Consider the following 27999-nt stretch of genomic DNA (forward strand, 5'->3'; position numbering starts at 1 on the left):
CAATTCCTGTGTACCGCATGTCTTTGGACTTGTAGGGGGAAACCGGAGCACCCTGAGAAAACCCACGCAAACGCAGGGAGAACATGCAAACTCCACACAGAAACACCAACAGACCCAGCCGAGGACCAGCGACCTTCTTGCTTCTTGTAATATTTATTAATAGGTGATATATATATATATATTATCAGGATAATAAAACACTATTTAAATTTTACAATAAATGAAATATTAAATTATTAAATAAATGAATAAATAAATAAACAAATAAAAAATGTAAATTACACGTTGTTTTGTCTTCATTAAGGTCATCATTATCTGAAGAATCGCAACGTCATATGCGTTTAGAATGAATAAAGGAATAAAATGCATTAGCCAAATAAACAATCACATAACAACTAAAAAGTGACAGAATGTAAAAACTACCACTATATATCTCCACTGCGTTCGTTTTTTTTTTTTTTTGTAAATATGTACAAACTTAGTACAAGCATATACATCTTACAACATTTATGAACAAATAAAACAAAATAAAAATGAGAGAAATTATATTAACAGTATACAAAGTTTAAACAGTTGCCAGGGGTAAAAAAAAAATAGGTAAGATAATGATAATAAAAAACATTTAATTAACCAAATGAAATTTACATAATGCTTCATATGTTTTTTTTTTTCTGTTTCAATTAATACATAGTACAATAATGTTTAATCTCTTTTATAAAAAAGTTCACAATTTGGCTTAGCTTTAGCCCTCCACGACTGAAAGGCAAGTAAACATGCAGTGACGCAGTTGTCCCGCCGATACGTCTGACGTCACGACGTCGTTTCGGAGTTCACAGCAACAAGATGAGAGAGGAAGCCTTGAGATGGAGGCAGGGGGGTGATTTACCGTAAAAAATAGCGAATTTGGAGACAGTTGACATTTCGTTTACAGAACGAGATATAAGAGTCTCCACAAGGAAGAGTCGTGTGTTAAATTTAGCTATATAAATACTCAGTCAGCACTGGATATTTGGGTGAGTTCCTCAAGTATTGACCGGGCGCCATTTAAACACGCTGTGCGGGAGACAGGAAAGAAATAACCGCTCTCACAGCCCGCACTCGGCTTTCTGCTTCCGCGGACAGATTCTGCTCTCTAATAAACACATTTATTCGTTAGGAGATTGTATTCTCGGTGTGGTAGGCAGTGGAAATGTGGCCTGTTTGTGAAGGCCTCTGGTAGCGCGAGGTATTGTGTGTTAGCTGGCTAACGGCTAACAGACCTCGAACTGAAGAGAGTTACGACCCCGTGCAAGAGACTACAGGTATAAATTGTACATCATCAGCTGCCAATTCTCGTTTGTTTTGATTTTCTACGTTCAATGTAAAAATGTGTTTAATACCTTGTTGATTTTCATATGTTTGTAGTTGGGTTCTGTGCTACAACATCGTTGTAGTAGTAACACGCCACCTAAAGAAAAGACGTGAAGCTAACTCAGAATAACAGATACACTGACCAGTGTTGTAACGCGAGCTACGTAACAATATTACTAAGTAACGAGCTAAGTAACGCACTACATTTGAAAAGAAAAAAGTAATAATATTTGAGTTACTTTAAAAATGTATGCTTAGTTACTTTTTAGTTTAATTCACTTAAAAATATAAATTGCTGATTTTAAAATGATTATAGTCATGCTGAATCCGAGTCTGCAGGAACAGACAGAAATTTCTGTGATAGAAGTATTTTCATTATTTTGAACACACATAGTAGAAAAGTAAAAGAGGATTATCTGAGTGGACAGTGATTTTACTTTTTAATAAGACAAATAGTTCAAAGGTAGCAAACGCATTGCATTAAACTGTCATTAGATTAGATTCAACTTTATTGTCATTACACATGTACAAGTACAAGGCAACGAAATGCAATTAAATCTGTATATGAGCAATTCCATACATGTCATGCATGTCAACCTTGCCATAAACAACTAAGTTTTCACCAAAATACAGAATCCATTTCTAAGTTTTTGTAAAGCAAGTTTTTACATTACTTTAGAAATCCTCAAAAATGTATCTGTTAGTTGCTCTGGAAAATAGAATCAAAATTTCGATATACTGTTAATATACACTTTCTCTGTCAATTTATGTGTTGAGTTTTTACTGCAAATATCACATTTATGAAATATACATAGAGCATGCTCATGTACAGCATGTAGAGCATGGGTGTCCAAACTTGGTCCTGGGGGGCCAGTGTCCTGCATAGTTTAGCTCCAACTTCCTCCAACACACCTGCCTGGAAAGTTCAAGTATGCCTAGAAAGAGCTTGGTTAGCTGGTTCAGGTGTGTTTAATTGGGGTTGGAACTAAAATATGCAGGATACCGGCTCTCCAGGACTGAGTTTGGACACCCCTGATGTAGTGCTTTGGGGTAAGGAAGTTCTCAGAAGATAACATTATCCTACATTAATCTTTTTATTTTTAAAGGTTAATGAAGGTTATACCGTGTGTTGTTAACTCTATTTAAAAAAGAAGAACCCCCCCCCCCTGCAAATTCTGAAAGAGATCAAGCGTTAGTCAGAAAAAGTACCTCAAAAGTAGCGTAACGCATTACTTAACGTAGCTAAGTAACGCAACTAGTTACTTTTTTGGGGAGTAACTCAGTATTGTAATGAATTACTTTCTAAAGTAACTTTCCCCAACACTTATACTGATGTTCACAGACACGTCAGTGTTACTTAAATTATTTCCTCCTCAATTTTACATTACTTTAAATCTAGTTGAAAGTGCATTGGATTGAAAGCAACTCTTAGATTTTTTTTTTTTATTCTTCTACTCAGTAATATAGTGACTAAATCAAAGATTACATTGAAATAGTTGCAAGCAAATTAAAAGGGTTGTGTATAGTGAAACGTAATGGCAGTGTACAAACACACAAGTAGCCCTACAGATAGCATGTGTGCACTCTTTGAAAAATACATGATCTGTATCATCATCATCATCATTACCTGTTATGTGTTGACGAATTGACTTGTGACTTGTATTGCAGAAAAACTTTTCTTTTTGAGTTTATGATGTGTTTATATGTATTATATTCAATTGGATGATGCATAATGTGATTTTTCAGTTTCAAACGTTTGTGAATTTCTGAGAAGGAATAAAAATGTACTTTTTCACACAAAAATAATCATTTGCATTGGTTAGGGTATTCCCAACCTGTTTTGGTTGTGGACCCAAATTGGGACATCAAGTGGTGAAAACAGTTTTTTTTTCTTTTTTTTATCCTAAAATTAATTTTATGTGGTAACCTGTAAAATTGTGTGAATTGTTCAACTTGACTACATTGTTAAATCCAAAAAACTAAGCTAAATTAAAAAAACTATCCGATAAAATTTATTTTAAAAGAGCATGCTTTTTATTTTATTTGTTTTTTTTTTTAATAGGCTAATTTTACAACTCCCCTTACAGTTAAACAGCTGAGATATACCATTAAAAAAATCCAGTCAGCTGATCTTCATGTCTGCTGGCAGAACTTTTAGCTTAGCTTAGCATAAATCATTCAATTGCATTAGACCATTAGCATCTCACTGAAAAAATTTCTTACGGCAGCAAAGATGCTCAATTATTATGACTAATAACTTTCATTTTCTGCTTTGCATAGATCATTGAATTGGATTAGATCAATAGTATTTAGCTTAAAAATGAACAAAAAGTTTAGATAATTTTCATTTTAAAGCTTGACTCTTCTGTAGTTACATCGTGTACTAAAAGACCAATAGAAAATGAAAGTTGCTATTTTCTAGACCAATATGGATAACTAAACTCTAGCATAAATTCTGGTATAATAATCAAGGAACTTTGCTGTCAAGGAACCATGGCTATATATATATGATATAACTCCGCACACGATTCCTGTGCAAGCAGGTGTTCACTTTGGAAGTGACCTTGCTGGGGCTATTTTCAAGCACTGAGTAACATCATTGCAGCAGGAGAAATTATATTACGCATTGCCTGAAAATAGTAATTGTTTAGTATATATAATTAAAAAATATTATAAATACTGAATGTATTTTTGCAGTAGACACAATATTATGCAGTGCCTGAAATGAACCTATTTTCCTAAAAGTGGAGTGTTTCTTAGGGGTGCTCAAACTCAATCCTGGAGGGCCGTTGTCATGAATAGTTTAGCTCTAAGTTCCTTTTACACACCTGTCTGGAGGTTTCTAGTATAGAAAGAGCTTGATTAGCTGGTTCAGGCGTGTCTAATTGGGGCTGGTACTAAAATATGCTGGACAGCGGCTCTCCAGGATGACACAATTACACATTGTGATTTTATTATTGCTATGTATTGCACAGTTATTTTGCAAAATGATTAGCATAGGAAATGGTACACCTGTCATTTGTCACCCTAATGCATCTAGTATGTGATAAACACCTAATGTTGAGTCACAACCTAACTGTTTGGAAATCAGTGCTCTTTCCGTTTTTTCCTTCAGCTATATGCAGAGACTAGATTCCCAATGGGATTGTGCTTAAGCCATTCTGTACATGGCACTTTTTTTTGCATTTTGATTTTTGACACATGTAGTGGAAGTTGAATATGTTTACTTTAATCACAAGTTAATTTTATACTTTAATAGCCTTTAAAATTTGCCCAATTTATTTCTAATTTTTTTTTCTAGCATGATCAACATCATTCACTCATTTAAGGTAGAGCAGTCCAGTGCACATACCTTACTACCTGTCAGCTCTTATGGTTGCTAAATACAATTTCAGAGTTGTCTGTATTGAGAGAGTTCATTTTTTAAAGAGTGAGTTAAATCACAAAACTGAGTTCATTTGCAGATGTGCTATTAAGAATTCAAAACAAAATGCTGCTTTCTTACTAGTTAACAATAACTTCTTGCTAACTGTTGTACGCTAATACACTGATTACACATGCATTTATTGCATACTATTGAAAAATGAAGCATATACTGAAATTCATATGCAAATGTATAATACCATGCTATTGTGATAACTAAAACAGGGTATCCGCAGGGTCTTAAAACATCTTCAAATGTCTTAAATCTCAAAAGCAAAATTTTAGGCCCTAAAAAGTCTCAAAACTACTGAAATGTTGTGTTGTACATCTTAAGTCTTTTTTTTAACAGGTCTAAAAAATTTTTTCATGTATAGCTACCCAATTTGTCCATTAACACCTATACAATCACCAACAATCCTAATTTCAATAAAAGTTTTAACATTTTATTTAAAAATAGAATTTAATTACTTTCCTTAAAGTAACATTTGCTTAAAAGTTCTCCATTTATTTACTGCTGAGGATACTGACCTGACCTATATTATTATTATTATTGTAGACTGAAGTAATTGACAGCTTTTTGTTTTATTCTTGGTTAGGGATATAGCATCTGTGAATGGATATACTTGAAAATTACTAAAACAATATTCAAACAAATGTATTATTAAATGTATTCATGTTAATTAATCATTTTTTTGATAGTGCAAGTGAAAATGTTTTCTAATTGGGATATTTGAAAACAAAATCTGTATAAATCTAGTCCTGTAAAAGTCTAAAATTTCATTCATAATAATCTTTAAAATGTCTTAAGTTTAACTTGGGAAAACCTGCAGAAACCCTGTAAAAAGTTTCCATACATTGCTTTGAGCCGCTCTTGATACTATTAAAGGAATTAATGAAATTACTTGCTAATATAATATCAGCTTTGTGTTTGTGTGTGTGTGTGTGTGTGCTGTTGAAACTGCAAACATCTGTTGCTTTCTGTTTAAAGTCGGGTATGCCTCAAAGTTAACCAATGCTGCTTTAAAGTTTTAAGCCCTGACCTATTTTATTCATGGTTTAATCCATGTTGAAGATTTTTACTGAAAACCATTGATCTTTTCGTCTCCAGACACTCAACACCCACAAACATTGTCTTTTTCTGACATACCAATTATTTTGAAGTTAGAGCGGGTTTCTATGATATAGTTTGCGTCATGCCACAGTGTTTGGCATTTGGGAGCAGCTTTTTATGCAATCCAAGTTATTTATTTGAAATAAGTTTTTGCTTATTAAAAATGCTGTTTTGCTTTAAGTCATCCATCTTCACTTAATTTGTTTATTCCTGCAAAAAAAAATCCTGAATTATTTTGATCCATTGCAGTTCAACAGAAAGAATATATAAACATGCGTAACACTTACCTAGTTACTTGGATAATAAAATTTAAAAACAAAAAAAAAATCTTATTTAAAGATTATTGGTCTTATGGTGGTTTAAGTTGTTGATAACATTGTGTATTGATTTGTAGTATTGTACTTAACCCCCTGCCCCCCAAAAAGTGTTGTTGTCCGTGCCTAAAATTTTTTGCCTCTGTGTTGTTTTTATGCATTGATCTGTGCATTTAGTTGCTGATGTTCAAAAAGAAAAGAACCCTAAATTTCTCTTCATATCCTCAGGTGTTACTAAACCGTGACCATGGCGACAGACATCGGCTCTCCTCCGCGGTTCTTCCATATGCCCCGCTTCCAGCACCAGGCCCCCCGTCAGCTGTTCTACAAGAGGCCCGACTTTGCGCAGCAGCAGGCCATGCAGCAGCTCACCTTCGACGGCAAGCGCATGAGAAAAGCCGTCAACCGCAAAACCATCGATTACAATCCATCCGTCATCAGACATCTAGAGGTATTAACCTAGCAGAAATGCAACTCGCTTATTTATTGTATTTATTCATTTGGTATCGTTCTGCTTTACTTCACCTCACCCTACTCCCATGCCCTATTTTTGCACTACTATTTATCGTCTACAGTTATTTTGTCCTGTAACTTGTTTAGTGTGATTTGTATTGTAAGAATACATTTACTTTACTGGGTTGCAGCTGAAAGGGCATCCGCTGCATAAAACATGCTACATAAGTTGGCGGGTCATTCCGCTGTAGCAACCCCTTATTAATAAAGGGACTAAGCCATAAAGAAAATGAATGAATGGATAAATATATTTACATGTTTGCACTGAGCAGTGAGATGAACTTAATCTCATCACACATGTATATAATGTATCTTCTATATGTGTACAGTTACAATAAAAGCCATTCTTTTTTATCCTATTATGTTAATGCTCTTCATTTGATATGCATTTGCATTATTTGCTAATAAGAAAATCAATAAAAGATTAAAATCATAAAGAAATGCATCTCACTGTAAACCAAGCCCTCTCTTTCTTTGCCACTTTTAACACTTTTCAAATGACTTCTTTTTTCAGAATCGATTGTGGCAGCGAGATCATCGAGATTTCCGCGCTGTTCAACCAGACGCAGGCTGTTACAATGAAGTGAGTGTTTTACTACAACCGCTGCCATTGACAGTTATTGTGTGTGTTTTTTCTTTGTTTATATTCACTAATGAAATATTCACCTTTCTTGTAGCTCGTTCCTCCAGTGGGCATGCTTAGCAATCCTATGAATGCTGTCACAACAAAGTTTGTCAGAACCTCCACCAACAAAGTCAAATGCCCTGTGTTTGTTGTGCGGGTAAGTGTTATAAGAAATACATTTTTCTGTAAAACCAATGCTATCTTACTGCAATTCAAAGCTTTTTTTTTTATTTAGTGGCTTAAATTAAATTTTCGTATGAATTTGTATTATCTCATTTGTATGTTTTATGTATAGTTTGCACATCCCCAAATGAGGGCTGGGGTTTAGTGCTACACTTTCCTTTCATTAAAAACTGTATGAATGAAGGGTTCATACCATCCTGGAAAAGTCCATGGAATTTTCACCTGCCTGAAAAGTTTTAGAAAAACTAATAAACCTAAAATGTTTTGGAAAAGTCATGGAAATGTGTTTAACAAATATCTGTGTACTTGAATATTTGAGATATTTTAGGTAATTTTTTTAAGTTTAATTATTTTATTGATGCATATTAGTCAGAGTTACAGTATAGATATATAGATCTCTCTCTCTCTCTGTATATGTGTGTGTGTGTGTGTGTGTGTGTATATATTTTGAATTTTGTGAATTTTGTAGGCTAAATTGTCCGTAGTTTATGAGTGTGGGTGAGTGTCTATGGATGTTTCCCAGAGATGGGAAGGGCATCCGCTGCATAAAACGTGCTGGATAAGTTCGCGGTTCATTCCGCTGTGGCGACCCCGGATTAATAAAGGGACTAAGCCGAAAAGAAAATGAATGAATGAATGTATTTGTAATACAATCTTGTACTTTAATACAAACTGTTAACAGTATGTTCTGTACCTTTAATATTGCCTGCTCAAAGAAAACACTCTTTTAAAATTTATCAATAAAAACTCAAGTACATGGACAGAACAACATGAGCATTTATAGCAAATAAACAAATGTAAATATTATCCTGCTTGTTTTTTGAGCATTGTTGAGCTCTTAAACAACTATGATTGGTCACACGCTCCATGAGATCAGGCTTATAAAACCCCATGTACTATATGTCTGTTCTTTTCTTCCTTTCTTATAGTGGACTCCTGAAGGCAGGCGACTTGTAACAGGTGCCTCCAGTGGAGAGTTTACTTTATGGAACGGGCTCACGTTTAACTTTGAGACCATTTTACAGGTAACCAGAGACCCACAACCTTTTTTTATAACCTCAAAAACTTTCTAAAAGTCCGTTATTCATTTATCTGTGATTTCTTTCCTTCTCAAAGGCTCATGACAGCCCTGTCAGGGCAATGACCTGGTCTCATAATGACATGTGGATGTTAACTGCCGACCATGGAGGTTACGTGAAGTACTGGCAGTCCAACATGAATAACGTCAAGATGTTCCAGGCTCACAAGGAGGCGATTAGAGAGGCCAGGTCTATACACAATCTACCATTTTCTGTAGTTAACCCAAGCCTGTTACTGCCCCTGCAGTGGCGAGGCTCTGCCTGTAGGGGGCTCTCCTCAGTTCTGATATATTCTTCCCTGTGCTGCTCAATGTTCATGTCCTTTTTGATTGATACGTGTGTGAACGCTGCATTTATTTGTCACCTGTGGCTGAGTTATGTATCCTCATCTTTTATATACATAGCTACTTTGTACAGAAAAGGTGTATTTTTCACACTTTTAAATAAAGCATTCCCAAATATTTATATTCAAAGGTGCAATCTAGAATAATAAAAGAAAGAAACATCCGTTAAAAACACCCTCAAGGATTAAAGTGTTTGATGGAAAGGTTTACGGAGCCTCCGTATCGGAGGAGATGCACTGGTGTAATTGTAGGAAACCTACACAACTTAAGTTCACAATGGTTTAACAACGAGACAGAATCTGTGTAGCTCCTACATCAGAGTCTGCGCCACACTTTCAGCCCTCAAAACAAGTTTTCACTAATAAAAAATAAACTTCCTTGAAATAAAGAATAAATATATGACAACTCTATGGGTATAAAAGCACAACATGTTCATCCAGATTCACTGCCACTCATTTAAACACAACATAGAGCATCATTTCAGAAATGATGGATTGCAATATTTTTTAAAAACAACAAAGGAAGCCTCATTTATAGTCAGGGTTATTAGATAATAAAATTGCTCATGGGAAATAGGCAGAAGAGAGGTTTTTGCTAAATTTATCAGTTTTTTTGGTTGGACAACTCACCCAAAAATGAACGTTCTGTCATCATTTTTACTCACCCATCACTTTTAAACCTTTGAGTTTTTTTATCCTGATAAACACAAAAGAAGAGACTTTGAAGAATGCTGAAAACCTGTAACCATTGACTTCTTTTGTATTTTTTGTACTTTGGAAGTCAGTGGTTACAGTTTTTTCAAGTATTTTTTTGTTTACCAGAATACAAAACCTCTAAATAAATCTTTGAAACCACTCGAGGGAGAGTAAATAGTGAGTAAATATTCTTTTTTTGGATGAACGATCCCTTTAACACTTGTATTTCATGGTGTTAGGTGGTGTGCTGAACCTTTGTGTATAGAAATGGGGTGCTTTTGGAGGCTGGTGAACTGAGGCAGGCTCAGTTTGGCCTAGTGCTTGTGTGTGCCCTTTGAAAGGAAAGTATGTGAAGGAATGATCACATTCGACAACTAATTAATAGGGGTGCTCCGATAATTACATTTTAAGACTCGATGGGTACTCGCCAATCTAGCTGATCACATGAACTGATTGCGAGTGTTCGTTTACGGGTTTACAAGCAGAGGAAGATCCATTTAAACTTTTTATGCATTAAATATGCACTCCAAACTTTTTCTTGATTGAGTTGTGTTAAATTCTTCTTTCGTCATTTGCAGTGTTTCTAAATAGCTTTTAGTCATTTTTCTTACCAAATTTTTTCATCTGTCTTATCTATTATTTTCTGTAAAGCTGGTTCTGACCATGACATCCTCACTAAATAGTTATAAGAGGCGTGTTTGAGAGATTATATCCAAGATCCTTCATTTATTCTCTTAGGAAAGGAAAGATCGCCACTTAAGTGTCACACTTAGAGGGAAAATGTGCTTTATGCAATGTTAAAGTTGTGTAAAGCTTTAAGCATCAGAATCGGTACTCTGTATTGGCCGAACACCATGATGAGGAATCGGTACTCTGTATCAACTCCAAAAATCCTGATCGGAGTGTCCCTACTAATTAAATTAATAGTCCATATAACTTTCATATCTTCATTCCATTTCCTGATATTGCACATCAGGGCTCAGAATAAAGTCGGTAAAGTTCAATCCTTTAGGCTTTTCACAGCAGACAAGCTGTTTCAGAGCAGCCCACGTTGGAGTTTTAGGAAGGTATAGTTCACCCAAAAATGAAAATTCTGTCTTCATTTACTTTCCTTGTACTTGTTAAAAACCTTTGAGTTTCTTTTATGAACACAAAGTTACTTTGAAGATTGTTGGAAAGCTGTGCCTTTCATAGTAAGAAAAACGAATACTCTGGAAGTCACTTGTTTCCAGCATTCTTCAAAATATCTTCTTTCTTCAGCAGAAGAAAAAAGCTCATAAATGTTTAAAACCACTTGAGTAAATGGAGTAAATAGTCATTTTTGAGTGAACTATCCCTTTAAAATGAAAGTATGATAGCACAGTCTGCTGTGGAGACGGATGGTTCTTTGTCAGATCCACAAAGGGCCCCTGCAGGGTTTAAGGTGTCGAGCCTACAGAGAACTGCTATGTTATTCTTCATTGTTGATTTTCTCCCTGCTGTGTCTTCAGTTTCTCTCCTACGGATAATAAATTTGCCACTTGCTCTGATGATGGAACTGTTCGCATCTGGGACTTTCTGCGCTGTCACGAGGAAAGAATTCTGAGAGGTACGTTATATAAGATGTGGAGATCTTTGCAAACGCTTTCCTTTAAACACAAAATCACTCAGCTCTCGTGTTGACTTTCACACACACACATTTGCACACTTTAAACATGGTTTTATTTGTGTACCAGTGTTTTTTTATTTAGGAAATTGAAGACACTTGATTGTGGAAAAAAGGTTTTTGCTTTGAGTATTTTATTGGGTGTTGTTGTTTTTATTGTATGAATAAATTATTTAAAATGTTGACACTATTTCCTGCTTGCGCTGATGAACTTTTGTAGTTTTGTTTACTAAATGGAATTTGTAGTTAACTTTTACTGCAGACTCCCTGCCGATTTAGTTTGTTTTCTAAAATTACCTAAACATTTTATATTTAACTTCATCAAAAAAAAAAAATATTTATTATGAATAATTCAATTCAATGGAAAATCACAATTTTATTCAGGACTCAACAATAAGGACTACCTGGGGCCAGCGTGAGAGATGCTTGAGACAGTAGACAGGATCGTTATTGGGCCAGTGCTGCCTTGTCGCTAAAGTTTAACTTGTCTGCGACTATTTGTCAGTTGGGTGCAAATAAAGTATAGAATCGAGAAGCGGTTTGTGCTTTTACCTTGTCTGTGAAGTCTAAAACGCCATATAGCTTTTCGCTTCCTCTTATCTAATAATTCCTTACATTTATATAGCGCTTTTTCTCGACACTTAAAGTGCTTTGCACATTTTAGTGGGAATTTCCTCTTCCGCCAGCAGTGTGCAGCATCCACATGGCCATATTGTGCCAGACCGCACACCACACACCAGCTGATTGGTGGAGAGGACACAGAGTGATGAAGCCAATTATGGCAATGTTAAGAGACCATGATGGACAGAGGCCAGTGGGCAAATTTGGCCAGGGTCAACCCCTACACTTTTTCGAAGGACATCCTGGACCTTGTCAGGACCTTGATTTCCGAAAGAAGGTGCTCACTGAGCAGTATAGAGTCCCCATCAATATACGATCCACACAGGTTGAGCACCCTCTGCTAGTCTCACTAACACCATTTCCTGCTGCAACCTAGCTTTCCCGTGTGGGATCCCATCTAGGTACTGACCAGGTGCAGCCCTGCTTCGCTTCAGTGGGCGACCATGTGAGAGTTACAGAGAGTTAGCTTGGCTGCAGATAACTGATTGGATGTTGTGAGCATGTTATTTTTTTTCCCTTAACTTGGTAGCAACCAGTACAGTGAAGACTGCAGCATAGTGGCAACATTCACAGATTTTTATATAGGTTGTCGCCTACGCTATTGTTGTTGTCTATTGGAAGGAACGTGTCAATAGGACCGCTGCCATTTTAGTACAGGGCAGCGCTCCTTTGAAATGAACGTGGGACCAGGGTGCAGTGGAGGATTGTGGCCATCCAGAGCCACAGATATATACACACAGAGACGTATATTTATGATCGGGAGTTTTCCCGGTGGTCAGTATGCAAGTATTTCTTTAAGTTACAAAAGTTATAATTGTACATCTCTTTTTTTCTACATCGCCGGATAAGTGAGCGCACAGGCATTGCCGACAAAGAGCGTGTATTTGTGTGCATGGAAAGTATTATCCTCCCTACCTGTTAACTTTGATCTAATCCATGTCCTGAAACACACCCGCTCTCCTGCTTTCACTTCTAATTCTAACGGAGGGAGCGATTCGCTTGTGAATGAATCTCCGTTATGAACAACTCCTTCACTCAGCCGAAAATAATACAAGTTTCTGGCACAGCAGCATCTTGTTGTCATGTTTCATATTTTTGCTTATTTTATTTAACAAAACTACATGAGCCTAGTATTTAGCTCGAGTTGCTGCTACTTTGTGTTATGGTCAGTGCCGTTACAGACTGTATTATCATCAATACTTGTTGAGCACGAAAGTTCATAACATACAAAAACGTAAAAAACGAAATCTTACCTATGAAATGTTCTGCCTTTATCCTTTGTTTTCTTTGTTTCCTCATTACTACACCTGTACACAGTGCTAAAGTCCAGCATCTTCACATTGGCTTTAGTCTTGACTAGTGCGGTTGAATGACATTTGTCCTGGGAGCATTGTACAAATGTGGAGGCGCTATTGATGCATGCTCAGTGTCCATATGCGATATCTAGTGTATATATTATCGGCAACGTCAAATTGAGGCTAAAAGAAAATGTCTGTTTCTAACATCTTGTAAGCAGACATTTACATGGGTACAACACAACGACAAAATTTAAGGGATGTTTTGCCAACTCAGCCACCTTTTGGTTTTGCAATAAAACACCTACACAATTTTCATACTGCTCTTTTTGTTTGCATAACACTTTGAATTTTGCTCATTATACATTTATGTACATTTTTTATTATGATTCACAGACATTTATGACATTTAAAAGTTATTTATGACACATTATTTAAAGTATGTGGCTAAGAAATAGCTATTAACTTTTTTTTTTTTGGTGGGGCCAGTAAGTATCTGAACCACTGGCCTTATCGGGCCAGTAGAAAAAATCCTTCGCATTGAACCCTGATATTAACTTAGTAATATAATAAAATTAGCTCTAGTATGTTTAATTAAAAAGTAATTAGCTATATAATTGTATTATTTTAGCTCACATTTTAATCAATAGCCGCTATGACACACTTTGTTTCAGTACTTACATGTAAAGAAAAGAAAAAAAAAAGTATATATATATATGTGTGTATATATATATATATATATATATATATATATATATATATATATATATATAATGTAATATATAATGTAATATATATAATGTTGCTGCTCACTTTTGCTGACTTTTGGTTTATAAAGGTCAAGATGTCTCCTGGCGTAGTATGTATTTTTCTGATGAGGGGTTTCTCTTTCAGTATCAACATCATTAACATGTGAGATGTATAACTTATCAAAATTTGGGGAATAAATAGGACATTTCTGTTTTAAAGTTTAAAATCTTTTGAGATGCTGCAGACATTTACTGAGACTGGTGCGATTATTTAAAAAAATCTTTGTGGTGTCTGTGTATTAGTTGTTATTATGTTTATTATCAAAACCAATACTTTACAAAAATATTCGGTCACGCTTTGTTTTGATGGTCATTTTTGTTGAATTTAAGTTACACTGCCTCTACATGGCAACTAATTCTTATTAGATTATAAGTAGACTGTTGGGTTAGGGTTAGTATAAGTTGACATGTACTTGCAAAGTTTCTTATAGTCAGTTAAATGTCTGTTGAAGGAGCATATCAACAGATATTAAGCAGAAAGTCTACTAATACTCAAATGGACCATCAAAATACATGATGACTTGAGGTTATTGACTAGGCTTAAAAATGTGCCCTTTGTTGAACAGGTTATACACTGCATCAAATATGCATTCATAATCAGCTCTAATTATTATAAATAATTAAAGGACCACTTTTAAAAGTGTCAGTTTCTCTGGATTTTTCAATTTATTGTTAAGTCTTTAAATAAAACATCATTTTATTTATTCTGTATACTACTAATCACATTTCTTTCTAAAGATGTTGTCATTTAAATGTTTTTTGTTGAAAATAACAGGAAAGCTGTTTTTATTTATGTATTTAATTTTTTTAAATTAATTTTTAGACAGCACAATATCCCCTTTTTACTTCAAAAGAGATACGAAATTCCAGGTTCTTCCTCTACTGATTTCTATCACAGCACATGAAAACATTTGAAGTCATTTTCTGAAAAAAGAAAAACAAACGCTCTGAGAGTATTTTTATTTGAAATTTGGAATTCTTGTTATGGTACCTTCTAGATTGCATTTATAAATAAATAAGTAAAAGAAATATAAATACTATAATTTACATACACACCCAATAAATCCACAAAATACAGAGAAACTGAGAATTACGCTCTTTTACGCCAGTTTAGTGGCAGGTATTTTGAAAATTGCAGTAATGTGCACACTTCATTAGAGTGTCTTTTTAAAATCAAGTGATAAAGTGTTCTGAATTTCAACAATTGCTAAATAGAAAATATTACTTTACCTATTTGATGATCTATTGGATTTCCTCATGGCTGGAAAAAATACTTATTCTTATTTAAGAAATGCACAATATTGTTACTTTTGGGGGAAAATCCTATTACTTAACTAACATTTGTGTGTGTGAAAATGTGAATAACATTTTCCTCATTATAATACCTTTTAATTAAATGAAATGATCTCTATATGATCAGCTTTGATTGTGAATGCTGTGCATACTTGAGCTCCAGCAATGTCCCAGTTGCAGTGATCAGGAATGACAAGAAATAGTCTTATTAATAATCATTTTTTTACATGTTACATAATCACACAGCTTTTCATAAAAAAAATCTTCAACTGTCTTTCACAACAGAGATCTGTAGATTTAAACTGTAGATTTCTCCCCTCATGTCTGTGCAACACACAGTATTAGTTTCTTCACCAACTAAATATGCAGCTATTAAGTATGCAAGAACAATAAGAATTAATAATTAGCATTAGGAATAGAAAATACACAAGCTTATGTTTTATTTGATTTGAGCAATTTTTTAATGACAATTTTGTGATGTGAGCTTTAAAATAAGCTTCTCGTCAATCATTTTTGAGAAAACATTTGCTAGTTTTGTAGCATAAGACTCAATTTAGAAATGGAGTTTGATCAAACGATTGTAAAACATAACGTAACAGAATGCAAAATGTATGATTAAAATGAATACAAATATTGCCCTTGTAATGTTAAAATTTAGAGGCACCGTGGAGGATGTATGTATAAGTTACTAGAGCTTTATTGTTGGGAAATTCCAAATGGAAAACAAAACTGCAAATCTACAATGTTTTTCTTTTTATGCAACACGCTTATAAAAAAAAAATCTCATGTGTTTTCAGGTCATGGAGCAGATGTGAAGTGTGTGGACTGGCATCCCACAAAGGGCTTGGTGGTGTCCGGCAGCAAAGACAGTCAGCAGCCTATCAAATTTTGGGACCCAAAGACTGGACAAAGCTTGGCAACACTGTAAGTTATCGAAAATCTTATAATATTTGTACCGACGCCCAAATAATTTAATTGTTGATGCGTGTTAACTGTTATAATTGTTGTTGCACTTGAAATTTGTGTATGCTAAAGCAGTGTTTCTCAACCATGTTCCTGGAGGACCACCAACACTGCAGGATTTGAATGTCCCCTTCGTCTTTCAGTCTCTGCTAATTAGTTGATCTAAATCAGGTGTGTTTGTTCAAGGACACACGGAAAATGTGCAAAGCTGGTGGTCCTCCAGGAACATGGTTGAGAAACACTGTGCTAAAGTGTTATATTGATTTAATGAGGTAAAAGTAATTAATTCAGGCAATTAATTTTCAAGTTGTGTGTGTTTTTTTTTTTCAGACATGCACATAAAAACACAGTCATGGAGGTGAAGTGGAACCTCAATGGCAACTGGCTGTTGACGGCATCACGAGACCATTTATGCAAACTGTTTGACATCCGCAACCTCAAAGAGGAGCTGCAGGTTTTTAGAGGACACAAGAAAGAAGCCACAGGTATAGTCCTAAAGGGGAAGTGTGTGCATTGCTCATTTGCTAGTGAAGTGAGTACTTTATACTTCAGGTTTTTCAATTTTGTTTGCAGCTGTGGCCTGGCACCCAGTTCACGAAGGCATGTTTGCCAGTGGAGGTTCTGATGGATCGCTACTGTTTTGGCATGCTGGGTAAGCATTGTTGATAACCTTGAAGTATTCCATGTAGATAGCATATGGGTAGCATCTATAAAGGTAGTATTGCATATGGGTAGGGACCATATATGTAGTATTCCATATAGGTAGCATAAGGGTAGTATCTATTTGGGTAGTATTTACCATAGGGAACATGTGACTTGCACCCTAATAGGTAGTATTCCATATAGGGAGCAAATGGGTAGCTTCTATTTAGGTAGTATTCCATAAAGGGAGCATATGGGTTGCGTCTATATAGGTAGTATTGCATATAGGTAGCATATGGGTAACATCCATATAAGTAGTATTCTATGTAGGAAGCATATGGGTAGCATCTATATAGGTAGTATTCCAAATAGGGAGCATGTGGGTAGCATCCAAATAGGTCGTATTCCGTATAGGTAGCATATGGCTAGCATCTATATAGGTAGTATTCCATATAGGGAGCATATGGGTAGCATCTATTTAAGTAGTATCCCATATAGGAAGAATATAGGTAGCATCTATTTAGGTAGCATCCATATAGGTAGCATATGGGTAGCATCTATATTGATAGTATTCCCTATAGGGAGCATATGGGTAGCATCTATATAGGTAGTATTCCAAAAAGGTAGTATAAGGGGTAGCATCCATACAGGTAGTATTCTATGTTGGGAGCATATGGATAGCATCTGTATAGGTAGTATTCCATATGGGGAGCATATAGTCAACTTGTCTATAGGTAGTATTTCATAAAGGTAGCATGTGTGTAGCATCTATATAGGTTCTTTTCCCACTATGTTGCATATGGGCAGCATCCATATATAGATGGTATTCCATATAGGTAGCATATGGGTAGCATCCATATAGGTAGTATTCCATATAGGCAACAAATGGGTAGCACCAATATATAGGTAGTACTTCATATATAGGGAGCATATGGGTAGAATCCATTTAGCTAGTATTCCGTATAGGTAGTAATCCATATTGGGAGCATATGGCTAGCATCGTATTCTGTATAGGCATCATATGAGTAGCATCCATGTAGGTGGTATTTCATACAGGGATAATATGGGTAGTATCCTTATAGGTATTATTTAATATAGGTAGTATTCTATATAGGTTTCAAATGGGTAACATCCAAATAGGTAGTATTCCATATAGGGAGCATTTGGGTAATGTCTATTTGGGTAGTTTTCCATATAGAGAGCGAATGGGCAGTATCCATATATTGGTAGTATTCCATATATAGGTAGCGTCCATATAGGTAGTATTCTATATAGGGAGCATATAGGTAACATCCCTATAGGTACTATTGGAGCACATGGGTAGCATCCATATAAAGGTAGTATTTCATATATAGGGAGCATATGGGTAGATTTCGTATAGGTAGTGTTCCGTATAGATAGCATATGGGTAACATCCATATAGGGAGCATATGGATAGTATCCAAATAGGTAGTGTTCCATATAGGCAGCATATGGGTAGCATCCATATATGTAGTATTCCTCATAGGTAGGATATGAGTAGCATCTATATAGGTAGTATTTCACATAAGGAGCACATGGGTAGCATCTATTTAGGTAGTATCCCATATAGGTAGCTTATGGGTAGCACATGTATAGGTAGTATTCTGTAGAGGTAGCATGTGGGTAACATCCATATAGGTAGCATTATTTCAAATAGAATACTGTGTAGAATAGCGTTATACTTTCATGTTTGTTTGTGGTTGATATATTTTGCTAGTGTGGAGAAAGAAGTGGGAGGAATGGAGATGGCACATGAAGGAATGATCTGGAGTTTAGCCTGGCATCCACTGGGCCACATTTTGTGTTCTGGATCTAACGATCACACAAGGTGAGGTTGTGTAACTAAACATACATGAAGCTGAGCAAATTGCCAATTTTGTTTGTTACACCAATAGTAGTTAATAGATATACCAGTAAAATTTCACAATTTTCAGTACCAGCTTGGTGCCACAGGAAAAAATGTATGCCGTTAATACAATTCTCTGTTTTTAGTTGATAAACATTCTTTGCAAAAAAATGAAGAAATGAAATTAGACTTTAACTCTTTACTCTGATTACTTCTTTAGCAAATTTTGGACGAGGAATCGGCCTGGGGACAAGATGCGTGACAGATACAATCTAAATTTGTTGCCTGGAATGTCAGAAGATGGGGTGGAGTATGGTTCGTATTTCTTGAGCTCTCATAATTTAGAAGCATTTTAGAGGAAGTACATATGAGTTTCTAAATGCTTAATTTTGCGGTAATTCTAGATGACATGGACACCAATAGTATGGCATCCATTCCTGGCATGGGGATCCCAGAACAACTGAAGGCAGCCATGGAACAAGAACAATCAGGTTAGAAACACACAGTTACAATGAATGTTCATTTATATTTTATTCATGCATTGATAATTTTATGGTTAATTATAATTGGTGATGATGTGCTTAGGGAAAGACATGGTGGCAGAACCTGAGATGAGCATCCCGGGGCTGGACTGGGGCATGGAAGAGGTCATGCTGAAGGACCAAAAAAAGGCCCCGACAAAAAAAGTTCCTTATGCAAAACCCATTCCAGCTCAGTTTCAACAGGTCAGTATGATCATGGTTTGGTATCACTGCCAGATATATTGTGTTTTTGCTCTTCTGGATAAGTTATACATTAGCTACATATTACTTTTAATTGCATTCAATTCAGGCCTGGGCAGAGAATAAGGTTCCAGTGATGCCTGCTGGAGAGGTTCCAAAGGAAAGGAAGGATGAGAAGAAAGTTGATAGCAAGAAGAAGACGCAAGCAGAGATTGAGCAGGAAATGGCTGCCCTGCAATATACAAACCCAATGTTGCTCGAGGTCAGCAAATGTGCTACTTTAAAAATGTCAATAATCACTGTATTGTGAATATGAACAATAAGAAAATTCTTTGTTTGTCGATAGCAACTGAAGATTGAGCGAATGGCACAGTTGCAGGAGCAGGGAATTCCTCCCCCTACTGGACAGCAGTCAGGACCAGTTCCATCCTTTCCAGGGCAGGGTGGTCCAATGCCCCCTCCAGCACAAGGCTTCCCTCAGTCCATGCCTCCACAACAAACACCACACAACATGCCCCCTGTTGGACCAGGGGGGATGCCTGGTCCATTCATACCTTCTGGCCAAATGGGCCCACCAGGACCTCCCATGCATCAGGGTCCACCTCCACAGGGCATGATGGGACCTCCAGACATGCATGGACCTCCACGTCATCCTGGCCCACACAGGAACATTGGACCCCAGGGTCCTCCTGGCATGCCGCAAGGCCCTAGAGGCATGCAAGGACCTCCCCAAGGAGGAATGCACCCTGGCTCTGGTGGACCCCCAGGCAGTATTATGGGACCACCACCACGAGGACAGGGTCCTCCACAAGGAAATATGATGCATCAGGACATGAGGGGGCCTGTGCCCCATGGAAACATGATGGGCCCTCAGGGACCCATGCAAGGGGGTATGATGGGCCCTCCGCCCAGGACTCATGGCATGGGAAATATGCATGGGATTGGTCCTCCTCCTGGGGTTATGCATGGACCACCAAACAACATGCAAGGGCCACCAGGAAATATACAAGGACCTCAAGGCAGCATGCAGGGCCCCCCACCATATATGCAAGGCAAACCCCCACACATGGGTGATGGAAATCGAGGCCAGTTCAGCCAGGTGATTATCCCAACTGTTTCCTTACACCCATGAATGTTTAGGACAAAGTAGCTTCCATTGCTGAAATGTTTCACATGTGTTCCAGGGTCAGAATCAGCCAATCATGCATGGAATAGGACAGCAGGGTCCTAACGGAAAAGGTAATACTCTAAATAGTGAATGCTTCAGTGTGGATCCTATGCAAAGTGATTTAATCTGGACTTTTTCCCCCTTTCGCTATGTCAGATGGTTCACGAGGGCCACCTAACCACCACATGGCTCACCCACCAGAGAGACAAGGCCCAGGAGGACCTAGTCAGAGCTCAGACGGAGGCCAGTACTGGGGGGAAGATGGGGGTTATCAAGAGGGCTGGAGAAGAGGCCCTGGAGGTCCTGCACAGGAATACTCTGGAGGTCACAGAGGAAATTCTGGAGGCCAGTGGGAAGGCCAGGAACGGTTTTCCTCACGTGATGAAGAGTTCATGGGGTATGCTTCATTCATCATGACTGTGTTCCACTCCACTTTTACACATTTTGAAGTGTATTCCACTTCATCAAATGAACGGGGCAAGGTTTACATGGACATAGCCTTGACCCCTCCAATTTGAACAAGGCTTCTTCAAATGTCCACTCCAGCACTTATATGCCCCTGAATGCAACATAATTGTGACATCGCAACAGCATAGTTTTGAAGTCCTTAAGGTTTTAGGACATTTCATTTAATCCTATCCAGATGTTCTGGCAGTAGTGGACACTTACGTAATCACTGATGTACATCCGAGTCAATCTGGAGTGAAGAACAATTGAACTGGAATGCAGCCCATGTGAACTTGCAGAAGCCAATATATAAAGTGTTCTACCTATCAGAATGTTAAGTTCATATTGTACCACATTTTCACAGGTATGATGGGTATGAGGGCTCTGGAGAAGAGTTTGAACAGAGGCCGAGACGATCAACCCATGGAGATGACTCGTAAGTGATTTCCACAACAGGGTAGAAATGAAGGGTGGCTTGATGCTAAAGAACCAATAATCTGAACAACGTTTGTCAATTTAGTTTGACTTTTAAAAAGAAATTTGATTATGCAAGTCCTCCAGAAAATATATTTTGTAGGGATCAAGTAGAGGTCTGTGAGCAACCCCATTTTTAACCTGCACGTGTAGTCAATGTTTTAAGACCTGATCTTTAATAAACCCTCAATAAGCAGAATTTTAGATCTTGGAATTAGCATTTCTTGAATTAATTAGTTCTTAATGGTTATTTTCTGTCTCTGAATGTGCAGATACCGGAGAGGTGGCCCAAGTGTGCGTGGTGGGATGGGGGGCTTCCAAGATGAGTATGGTGGAGAAGAGAGCTTTGACTCTCAAGAAGAGATGGGCCAAGGTTGGGGTGGAAGAGGGAGACCGCGTGGTGGACCAACAAGAGGAGGTAAACCCTGTTTCTGTTCACCAGTCCATCAGCTCACCTTGCCTCTGTTAAAACTGAGGTGTCAGGTTTGAACATGACATCTTTCTTAGGTGGTGTAGGAAGAAAGGGACTTCTCCCAACCCCTGATGATTATCCCTCTCACTATGAAGGAGGAAGAAACGAGGAGGGCTGGGAGGGAGGGCAAGATTCAGGTAGAACTACATGAAGGGCGTGCAAATAAATGTCCTTCTTGTTGTAGTGCAGTTAGATGTGCTTAGTCAAAGTCCTCTTCTGTTAATATCGCCACAATGCAGAGTGTACACTGTTTTTTAGCCAACATAAACAGTTTTTGATTAAATATTACAACAAATTCAATGACTTACCCTAGAAACAAGCAAATCCTGTTGTGTAAACAATGTGGTGAGTACAGTAGCAAGGAATCACCAATGTGGTAGGTCTGAAGTAGCGTTTGCACCGTTGCATACCTTTCGCCGTACTCTGATGTGCACCTCTCAAAAAATGTAAATACTCGTCATGAGGATGCAGTGCACATGATGTGTGATTGGTAGCGGTGACGTGTTGGCGGGGCTGAGAGCAGTGGGGCGGAGTGAGGACTGTGGCAGCAGTTGTTTAACAAGTCTCAAGTCCTACACATTGATACTTGTTTAATGTTAATTTTATGATTAAATTTGTTCGCTGGGTCTGCCTCTTCTCTGAATGCATGGGAGTAGCTACAGTAGCATTGCATGCAGTTCCGTCATAATCTCAAAACACTGGCAAAGGAGCACAGAAACACCACTACCTACTAGTAGTTCAGATTTGTTATTGCAGAGAAATATGGATAGGATGCAGAAGTGTAAATGCTCACAACAGGGTCAGCTACGTGAAAAGTATGCACCTCAGGGTACATGATCACTCTAGGCAGATGTATAAATCAGGATTGGGTCCAACCGCAGTTGTTGAGATAGATTTGAGTCTACTAAAATTACTTCAAAAACTATTAAGCTTCCCACTTGCTGAACAGCACTACTCAAATCTCTGTGCATGTACTAGAATGCACTTAAGCGATGTGCATGCGTGACCAGCAAATAAGCTGATTAAGTTTAGACCACTCATTTATGTACCAACATAGGTGGACACCCTTTTAGATCAAGCAACTATTGCATAAAATGTCCATCTGAACTCAAATCATAAATATTCATTATGCACAACCTGTTTCATGATAAGTTGTGAAACCCACCAAAACAAAAACTTGCCGATTTTTATATACATTTTTTAAAGCCCCTATTATGCATTAAAAATGTCATGTTTTAATTCCAACAACAAGCTGATATGCATGCAAGGTCAAAAAACAATTTCATTGTTTTGTTAATATGCATTTGTGTTTACCTTATTATCCCAGCGGCTCCCATATGATTCGTTCAGCGATTCATTTGTTCCCAAAACCCTCCTAAGCGTGATGCTAATCTATGCTTATGCAGTCTGTTGTGATTCATCGACTGCGTTTAATCACACTTACTTACACTTGTGAAATGGAGAAAGAAAAAGGTCCATGAACTGTGTACTGTAAAGTTCCTGTCAAGCTCTGACAAAGTACTATACATCAATAGTCTTTTCTGATCCTTCCTTTAACAAACGGCCATTGTAAGCATGTAGATTCCTGAAGCACTCGTCAGAAAAATGACGGGAACACAGCACAAGGCTGGGGCGATAATGCTGAGGTATTTTTGCAAACTGACAACTGAACATGGACTTTTCACAGCCTCAACTTTGGGTAGGGAAAATAACACTAACTGTACCTCACACTTCAGATCACAGCTTCTTCGTGACATGATTCAACCAGGATCTGCTACAGTGTTTGTCTTTTTCTTTCTACAGTATTTGTGGGCGGGGCACAAGTAACAAGAAATGGGCGGGGCTTGAGTTCCATATCAACATCACGCCAACACAGCTAAAGATTCATTACCCCAATGATTCTTTTAAAGCACTCTTAATCGACTCTTTTATAGACGATTCAATAGTTTAAACCCGATGCACTTTCAGATTTAAGCCTTAGCTAGATATTCCACTTCGCTTAGAGATGCGTTACACACTGCATGGAAGGTAATTTTCAAATACCCATAATAGGGGCTCTTTAATAAGAAGATAAAAGGGAATAATAATTATTAGTGTTGTTTTTTTGTGTACTATAATTTTATTTTTTTTAATACGTACCTTCATTTTACAATATAATAGTGCATTTTTATTGCAGTTTTAATAATTGTTGCAGTTTTTACGTTTAGTTTTGGATGTAAACAAAATAAAGTGCTATAACACGATTATTACACCAAACGTACAAATATATCTCAAATAATCATCACATTCCCAAATTTCAAAGCCATAAAACAGACAGGTAATCGTGATTAACCAGTTATTTCTTAGGGCCAGTTTATACATCTGCATTGGGTTTATGTGGTAAAGTAGGTCCAGAGTATCCTTGTTTAGGGACCCTGACATGCACCTCTCAAAAATTTTAACTATGCATTGCAATGATGCAAGATCTGTGATTGGCCGGCTTGGTAGTAATAACGAGTGTGGATGGGGCAGAGAGCCAGGGCAGCGGAGGAAGTTTTTGTTTATTTTTTGATTCATGTTTTTTAACATTTGCCAATTCCTCCTCTTTATTCTTTATATGATTGTGTTTTTGCTACTGCTACAGTAGCATCACACGCTTTTCTGCCATACAAAAATCACTCGACACAGAAGTATAAATTAGGCTTTAAGTCCATTTAAGCACTTCTTTTGGCATCTGTGTTAAATATGTTAGTAATACACTAGTGATATGTAAAGTAAGTGAATTTGTAATGAAGAATAAGCCCTTGCTGCCCATTTTTCTTAATCTTTTTTTCCTTTAATGTTGTTTTTGTACCTTTTATGTTGTAGGTTTTCAACACTAAGTATAATTCATAACACAATTGGAGGCTAATACTGTCATATTGGCAGCAACTTGAAACAATATCTCAATTATTTTAGATGTTTTCATGACAACAGATTATGGTAACAGAAAACGGCAGCTTGGATATTTTTTTCATAGTCATGTAGTTTTAAATTTACATTTTGTTGTAACATAGTTCAAACTTAACATCTAAGATGTAACAAATTTCATGTTGGTGTGTATGTGTGTTCAGGTCATGAGGGTTATCGCGATGGTCAGCGGCCAGACCACAACATGCATGACAGTCCTTCCCCTGCCAGTAGAGAGCGATCGTCTTCTCTACAGGGCATGGATATGGCTTCACTGCCTCCACGCAAACGCCCATGGCATGATGGACCAGGCACTGGCGACATGGACTCTCCTGGTTCAGGGCCTGATGAAAGAGGAGCTGGTAAAATCTTTTATTCTTTTTTAAAAGTCAACCCCAATATTATTCATACCCCTGGTAAATTTTGACTTAAAGTTACTTTTATTCAACCAGCAAGTTTTTTTTTTAAACCATAAATGAAATGGGCTTCTCCCAAAAGATGAGACGATGTACAAGAGGCATTATTGTGGAAAAAAAATATATATTTTAAGCTTTCATTTTAGCAAAAACTTTCAGAATTTGCCATGGGTATGAATAATATATATTTACTCAATTTCACACTTTTTTTGTTTGTCCATTTAAAAATTTATGAGGGAGATTGAAAGTAAGAAAGATCACATGTTCCTCATGTCCAGATGTGCTTGCAAACATATAAACTTTGACCTATGCATGTGTTGTTACACAAAATTTTGTGTAAGTAAACTAATTGAGTATTACACAATTATTTTACGAATAATGGATTTTTTTAAAGCTGTGGTGAAAAGTTATTCAAAAAGATTTTCAAAGCGGCGCTATTTTATCTTGAATGGATTCTGAGCTTATTTTTAAATAGTAGATGGTGTTGTATACTTTACAAACCAATTCCTCACAAATACCACTTGAACCAAAATAGTCATTCATAAATTTTTAGAAAGGCTTAAGAGAATTACAAGAATGTTCATAGTGTGTTTTGTTTACAATTTTGTGATATAAAAGCCAACTTGCATGACTCAGTCGATTACACAAACACTTCCTTGTGAATGTTTGAGTGTACAGTTAAAAACTAACCTAGAGTGCCATCTGCTGTTAAAAACAGGTCTAGAGCACTGTCTGCTGTTTAAAAATTAGCCTAGAGCACCATCTGCTGTTTAAAAACTAGCCTAGAGCACCGTCTTGTGTTAAAAACTGACCTATAGCACCGTCTGCTGTTAAAAACTAGCCTAGAGCGCAGTCTGCTGTTAAAAATTGGCCTGTAGCGCAATCTGCTGTTAAAAACTGGCCTAAAGCGCCATTTGCCGTTAAAAACTAGCCTAGAGCGCTGTCTGCTGTTAAAAACTGGCCTAGAGTAATGTCTGCTGTTAAAAACTGGCCTAAAGCGCCATTTGCCGTTAAAAACTAGCCTAGAGCGCTGTCTGCTGTTAAAAACTGGCCTAGAGTAATGTCTGCTGTTAAAAAACAACCTTTAGCGCCACCTGCTGTTCAAAACCAGCCTAGAGCGCCACCTGCTGGTAAAGAAATAGCCCAGAGCGCCATCTAGACTAGTTTTTAACAGCAGATTGTGATCTAGGTTATTTTTTAACAGGTGATTATGCTATAATATTTTCATGTTATGTTACATTTTAGTGGTAGGAGAGATTACTTCACTTAAAACGAGATTCATATGCAAATTAAGAGAGCCGATCAGTATATAAATGGGGATCCACATACTTTACTAATGTCTCCCAATTGATCATAGGTCGACCAACCCCAAGAGATGAAGGTGGGTATGGGCCTCCACCACGAGGCGGGGGAAGAGGTGGTTGGGGTCGTGGTGGGCTGCCTAACCCTGGTGGCCCCGGTTCCAATATGGGTCCTAATCTCAGACGAGGCGCTCCACGGGGTGTTATGAGGGGCGGCCGCGGGCGATAGGAAAGGTGACACCTGCTTTCCTGGTCACAAGAAGGCGAAACCGAGTACACTGAGGACAGAGCACGACAAAGAACCACACACGACAAGAACACAAGCTTCCTCGAGGGTCTTAAATGGTGGCTGGAAGCAGCACTTCAAAGGAAAATCTGCTTGAATGATAGACTGGTGGCTAAAGTTTAGCTTTTTCTTTACTATGTACTGGATGGAAGGTGGAGCGGTTATCCTAGGCCAGATACTTTTGGCTTTGATGCTCCTTGGCACCTGCTTGGCCAATTCATGGTGGTATAAGGGACTTGATATCAACGATGAGAATAATACCTGTAATGGTGCGATGAGAAACTTCATCTCTTGGAATGGACTTGTGTTTGTGGTCCAGTAGACTTTGCGATGCATGGTTCAGCTCTGTGTGGAAGCTGAAGAAACTGAGCAGCTTTATTAGTTACCCGGACAACAATAACTGAGTTTGTACCAGCACCTGAGGCTCTGTTTTTTTGTTGTTGTGTTCTTTAGATATTCTCATAAAACAAAACCATTGCGTACCATTGGATTCTGTCACCTGGAAAATGGAAGTCAAGCTAGGGCCAACGTTGAGCAGGCTTCATCTTGAGAACTCCTAGAGAAAAGTGAACTTTCAAATGTTTTGTTGCCCCAGTGCTGTTTATTTAATTTCATTTTTATGTAAAATAACGGAGATAATCTTTCTGTAACCTTACCAGGCTACTCTCGGTGACAAAGCTTCCGACTTTGTTTCTATTTGTACAGTTTGTCACAGAAGTTGTCATATTGTTTTGTCCTTTTTTGTATGGAAACATAATAGAATGTGCAAAATTTATGTAAAAATCTCTTCCTTGTTGTCGTTACTTTGATTTCAACCAGTTCTTTGGTTATGAGACGGATAAAAACTCTGGATGGTTGAAGTGGCAGTTCTGCCTCTGGAGAATTGTCTTCACTACTACTTCAACATTTGCATTAATACACATGAATTTAGTTTTTTAAGTAAACTCCAAAGAGAATTTGGATCTAATCTTGGCAGGAAGGCAGATTGGTAGAACACAGCAAAAGGCCTGGTT

General features: G+C 37.3%; 1 protein-coding gene across 4 annotated transcripts; it reads left to right on the plus strand.

Annotated features, from left to right (window-relative positions):
- Window positions 1-823: 823 nt before the first annotated feature.
- Window positions 824-27852, plus strand: wdr33 (WD repeat domain 33). Of its 4 annotated transcripts, XM_056472727.1 has the most exons (23): window positions 824-1301; window positions 6427-6649; window positions 7226-7294; window positions 7389-7493; window positions 8449-8544; window positions 8636-8787; window positions 11128-11225; window positions 16098-16224; window positions 16594-16748; window positions 16837-16915; window positions 18644-18754; window positions 18993-19087; window positions 19177-19263; window positions 19358-19497; window positions 19604-19756; window positions 19841-20593; window positions 20679-20733; window positions 20819-21059; window positions 21474-21545; window positions 21856-22001; window positions 22091-22192; window positions 25148-25345; window positions 26757-27852. In XM_056472727.1, the coding sequence occupies exons 2-23, from the start codon at window positions 6446-6448 to the stop codon at window positions 26927-26929; spliced, it is 3411 nt and encodes a 1136-aa protein (XP_056328702.1). In that variant the 5' UTR covers window positions 824-1301; window positions 6427-6445; the 3' UTR covers window positions 26930-27852. The 4 variants fall into 4 exon arrangements, with proteins under 4 accessions (XP_056328702.1, XP_056328678.1, XP_056328687.1 ...); XM_056472703.1 differs by lacking the exon at window positions 22091-22192; XM_056472712.1 differs by lacking the exon at window positions 22091-22192 and having other exon boundaries at window positions 824-1013.
- Window positions 27853-27999: the final 147 nt, after the last annotated feature.

Source organism: Danio aesculapii, chromosome 2 (assembly GCF_903798145.1).
Source record: "Danio aesculapii chromosome 2, fDanAes4.1, whole genome shotgun sequence".
Lineage (NCBI taxonomy): Eukaryota > Metazoa > Chordata > Actinopteri > Cypriniformes > Danionidae > Danio > Danio aesculapii.